This window comes from Miniopterus natalensis, chromosome 1 (genome assembly GCF_054644295.1).
Source record: "Miniopterus natalensis isolate mMinNat1 chromosome 1, mMinNat1.hap1, whole genome shotgun sequence".
Classification (NCBI taxonomy): Eukaryota; Metazoa; Chordata; class Mammalia; order Chiroptera; family Miniopteridae; genus Miniopterus; species Miniopterus natalensis.
Genome location: NC_142081.1, coordinates 40,789,065 through 40,794,281, shown reverse-complemented (window position 1 = coordinate 40,794,281; position 5,217 = coordinate 40,789,065). Strand labels below are relative to the sequence as shown.

General features: G+C 44.4%; 1 protein-coding gene across 1 annotated transcript in view; it reads right to left on the bottom strand.

The window, feature by feature from the left end:
* The window catches only part of MEGF11 (multiple EGF like domains 11), a 330,386-nt gene that overhangs the window by 2,795 nt on the left and 322,374 nt on the right, over positions 1-5,217 (bottom strand). The window contains exon 25 of the mRNA XM_087820815.1: positions 649-855. Coding sequence (XP_087676941.1) covers positions 649-855 — 207 coding nt within the window. The remainder of the gene's footprint in view (positions 1-648; positions 856-5,217) is intronic.

The following is a 5,217-nucleotide window of genomic DNA, read 5'->3' as shown; positions in this document are numbered from 1 at the left end:
CTAAGGAATATAGTGAAAAATGAGTTCAGAGAACAGATTAGCTTTGGTTGCCTTGTTGGGGGGAAGAGAGTTCTATTTAACTGGGTGGGGAGAGAATCCAGGGATATATAAATCTGTGATAAATACATGAGGGTTAGGGCTGACGCTCCAGAGACGGAAAATGTAAGTGAGCGTGCTGTCAGAATCCCATCCCAAGCTTGGTCAAAACCAAGAGATTTAGAATATCCTAGAAGTGTAGGGGTCTCAGCAGTGAGCCCAGGGACATGAGTTAAACTGGGAGAAAGTAGAAGGTGGTGACTTAGAAGTTAATAAATGTTCTGTTCTGATTGTTTTCTTTTTAAACTGGGATTTGTATCAACAATCAGTTGTAGTGTACGTGTGTGTATCCACTCCCACCCCTAGTATTTCTGCTTCATACTAGTCCTGGTGTGTTTTTTTTTAAAGCAGAGTTGACACAAGAATTTGATTCCTGCATGAGAGAGGAGGGCCCTGGGAAAGACAGGCAGTTCACCTTGGATTCCTTAAAAAGCAACAAAAGAAAGGTGTGCTTTCAAGACAGGGTGAGTGGAGAGGGATTGTTTTTATTTCAGATGTTGCACTATGCACTAAGTAACTGATTTCACTAAGTTACTTATTTGAGACACCTACCAACTTCATATATATTTTTATTAGATGTCGACAAGGATGGCACATCTGTGTACGGAGACGCCCTGTGCACAGGCGACTTCATTTCTACATAGCTGCTTTCTGGAAGCTTGCAGGTGAGGATGGGTGGGTCCTTAATTGTGGCATAAGGGTTTTCACTGCTATTCAAGGAACAAGTGCTAGAGCTGCACACGGATTCTTTCATGTAATCTGCAAGGCAAAAGAGATTTCTTATGACCAGCAAGGACATAAGACTTAATTTTAATACCAGAAACAGACTTCAGTCAAAGTTCATGTGCTTTTGCGATCTTGGAGCTGTAAAAGCCTGTCACAGTCCAAGATTTACTTTTTTTTTTTTTAATATATCTATATTGATTTCAGAGAGAGAGGAAGGGAGAGAGAGAGAGATACAAACATCAATGATGAGTCATTGACTGCCTCATGCACGCCCCCCATTGGGGATTGAGCCCACAACCCGGGCATGTGCCCTGACTGGGAATTGAACCACAATCTCCTAGATCCTAGGTCGATGCTCAAGCGCTGAGCCACGCCTGGCCAGGCAAGGTTTAATTTTTAAATACGTTGAGTGCTTTCCTAGGTAGGTAGGTGTTCTTAGTAGTAAGGTATAGCACCAGAAAGAGATTAATTCAAGATATTCATTATGTACTTTCACATATATTTAATTTTTACAAAATCCTGCAAGGATAGTTGATAGCTTGCATTTTATAGGATGAAGGCCCAGAGAGATGAAGTGACTTGGCTGAGGTCACACAGCTCATAAAATGGCAGTGCCAAGACTTGAGTCTATGCCTTGGGACTCCTTGGCCTGTGTGTTTTCTGCAATACCATTCTGTATTTTTTCTGATGATTAAAATGCTTAGGTTGAGAAGAAGTAGGCTGTGTGTGTGTGTGTGTGTGTGTTGGCACAGGTGCCAGCAATTTGGTATCCTTTCAGCAGCAAACTGGCTGCATCCCTGTTCTCTGAGAAGCTTGTGATCAGAGGTGGGGCAGATAGAAGTGTAAAAGAGGTGTCAGAAGCACCTGGATCTCAAGCTAGCCTTTGGAAAGTTCCTGTTTTTTTGGAATCCTGCAGTGTATCCTCTGTGGTCATTTACCTCAGTTCTCGTGAATGCTAAAAGAAACCTATTTTAGTAGTAACTTTCTCTGATACTAGGAGAACTCATGCTTTCTCCCCTGCCACCTCTTAGGCATGCATCATCCTCAAGACTTCAAGGTATGTTAGGGTAAACGTATGCAAAGTAGTTTCCAAGTATGAAGCCAGGTAACTAGCTCCACTAGAGGAAGAAAGTTCTCTTTCCTTGTGACTGGGAGTCACAGGAGGAAAGGGGAGCCCTTCCTTCATCCTCTATCCTATTCCCCTTTTGGAGAAGATCACTGCCTCTTGCAGATTGTCCCAAGTTGAGTTAGGACTCTATTACTCTTTCTCTCTGTGATTCGGCAGCTCTGGCCCTCATCTATCTGTCTGAGGCTCTGCCATCCAGGAAGTCTAGAAGCAAGCACTGAGTTCGTGGGGCTTGAAAGTCGAGGGATGTAAGTGGCCTCTTGGCTCTAAATTTCTACAAGTGGTAGCAGATGGTGATATTCTTGGATGATCTTTCTCTAGAACTACCACAAATTACATTTGGGCTTCTATTTATCGCTGCTTTCTGCCTCCAACTTGTGAAATTGATGGAAATGTAAAAAAGTGAAAGTGATAATGTAATTCAAGGGGTGACTGGACCAAGATGTACCTTGGTCCAGTGAGAACAGAACAGAACACTCCATGTGGCTGAAGTAGTTGAGGTGTGTGTGTTACCACAAGTAGTCTTTTCTCCCCTAAGAGATGATCGGGAGGGGATTTACTTTTCTGTTGGTGTAGAGCTACTGATATCTGTCTGTTTCAGCAGGTAACGTTTCCTCAATCTTGTACAAAAGCACACTGATCCATTAGTTCCTTCAGGTGTTCATAACATACTGTGGTGCAGGTAGAGCAAGGATATTGTTCTCACTCCCTACCCCCCTTTATTCTTATGAGGAAATTGAGGCTTCATGTGGGGAAGTGACTTCTCCAGGGTCATACTGCTAATCAGTAGCAAAGCAAGTTCTAGAACCAGGCTCAGAGCACTTTTCTATCACAACTTAGTCCACAGTGGAGAGCTTAGTTATAGTGGATATTGGCTTGGTTCCATCTTAGATTATGGCCTCTTTCTAGCATAGAACCCTAGACAGAAGGAGAAAACATTCTTGCTAGACAATGAGCAGTCCCAGGCAGCCCCAGCAAGGACGAAAGGGAGGCTGGATTGGCCCCACTGCTGGTGAGGCTCAATGGGGAAGGGTGCTGCGGTTCCTGGGCCACGACCTGCCCTGGGCCACGTATATTTGCCTCTAGAGTACTTTGTTTCTTCAAACAAGGGAGTGGGGCTAAATCCAGGAACCCTAGTAGCATGGCTCATTGGTCCCACTTTGGGTGTTTGGAACTTACCAGCTAGGGAGTAAGGCAATGTGACTCTGGCTTGTTTGGAAGCTGAGGATTGGAATTACTTAAAAAGGGGCTATCTCCTCAGAGAAGTCCTAACACCTCTCCCACATACATCCTTTTACTTTGATTGGCAGCTGCCTCAGTTGCATATTTTCTAGAACTTAAGGAATATCGATAGCTCACTTTGTGTGTCACTTAAAACTAGTATTTCGGGTTAGTTATTTGATACTTGTTACATCTTTGAAGGAGGCTGGGCATGAAGGACTAGTATTACTACTTTAGAAATGAGGAAACTGAAGCTCATAAAGTGTGCTTAATTTTAGTAAGTAAAGACTCAACCCCTGTCTTCTTTGTTACCCAATTAAGGTGTTTTTTCCTCCTATCAGTTTCCTTATGCTCCTGTGCTCTTCTTTGGTATCTCTAAATGCAAAGTCTGCCTGCAGCAGCTTCACCTTACCTTCAAGGAACATCTTTTATCTATAGGGTCAAGCCCTGCTGAGAAAGTCCAAGCTGTAAGCTTTTCTTGAATATCCCATGACTATTCAGTCATGACAGTGGGAGAGCCTGGGAGCTCTAGCTCAATGCCTATTAGAGCCTCAGCCAGGCAATAGTGTCCCTCTTTCCATTTCCACCAGAAAAGTCAGGGTTTCTTCCAAGTTTAGGGGAATAAATTATTTGCTCTGCAGCAGGCAATGCACCTAAATGGATAAAAGAGAAGTTGGGGTTGTGGGGGAGGCGATTAGTGTCAGGGAGAAGCTGTATCTTCTTCCATAAAGGGGCCAGCAGTAAAGACAAAGGATAGAGGGGGTGTATGTGTGTTGAGGTGATAGGGGAGGGTGTTGAGTTATGGAAGAATCTGAATCTGGATTCCTATCTGGAACTGGAAGTTGGGGGTGGCTAGGCAAGCTGGAAACTACTGTTTTCTCCAGCTGAGTCATCTACCTGCCTGCCCAGAGGGAGGGAGGAGAGGGAGAGGGCGAAGGCGTGATAAAGGGGAAGAATAACCAGCTGCTCTAAGATACTTCCTCATCCTTTAAGAGCTCCACCCCCCCACCCCACCCCCCAGCCAGTCCTTGCATTTCAGGGCTTTTTGTAAAGAAAGAGGAAGCATCAACCAAGGCTACCCAAGCTCTGGGGAGTCAGTCACTCCTCCAAGGTCTGTAATTACCATTAGTATTAAAGTCTTAGCCCTATAATGCCCTGGTATTTGTTCTCATCTAGTTCCTACCTCCCCAAAATCACACACAGTCATAAACTATGGGGGGCAGAAGGGGCCTCTGAAGAGAGCTAATGTAAACATCTTCATTTTATAACAGGGAGCAGCAAATCCAGAGAGGGAAGTGACTTTCCAAGGCCACCATATGCATGGGATCTGAATTTCCCAGGGCTTCAGGTTCAACTAACATCTAGTTAAGGCCAATATTTTACTATTGGGGGAAACCATAGTTTCCCAGCTGACTACTGTTATTAGAAGACCACGCTGGCTTTTCACTTCCTGGGCCCTAAATTAGCATCCTTCTCTGGATTGAGACAAGGATATGGGGAGAGGAAAGGGAAGATATCAGGAGAACCACATTAGCTGAAAAAAGTTTTCAGAATGTCAGGGGGCTCCAAACTACCTTGGAACCCAAGGTGACTACAAGGAGAGACTTGGTTAGATTACCAAGGGGTGTAACGTGGGGAAAGTGGCAGCAACAGTGGAATCCAGGATTTCAGGGTCATAAAGGTGATGGGGAGAGTACTGGGGAAGTTTTCTTCTCCAGCAGTTTGTTGCCGAATCATTATGCAGAGTGGGAGAAGGGGAAGTGATGACAAAGGTGTTTAAGAGGTAAAATGAGGTTAGCATAGCTCACGTGACCTCCAGAATGACAGCAAGTAGAGGTCTTCAGTAAATAATGGGAAAGAGAGGGAATATTGACTATTTAATGACTTTCAGAATGCCAAAGCTGGAAAGGGCCCCAGAGATGGTGCTAGTACAACCCTGTCCTAGTAGAGTAAGAAACCTAGAGCCAGAAAACAATGCTGTGACCAAGTTGGTGCCACATAGCAAGAACTAGGACTAGAATCTGAATCTCTTTAACTCCCAACCAGGG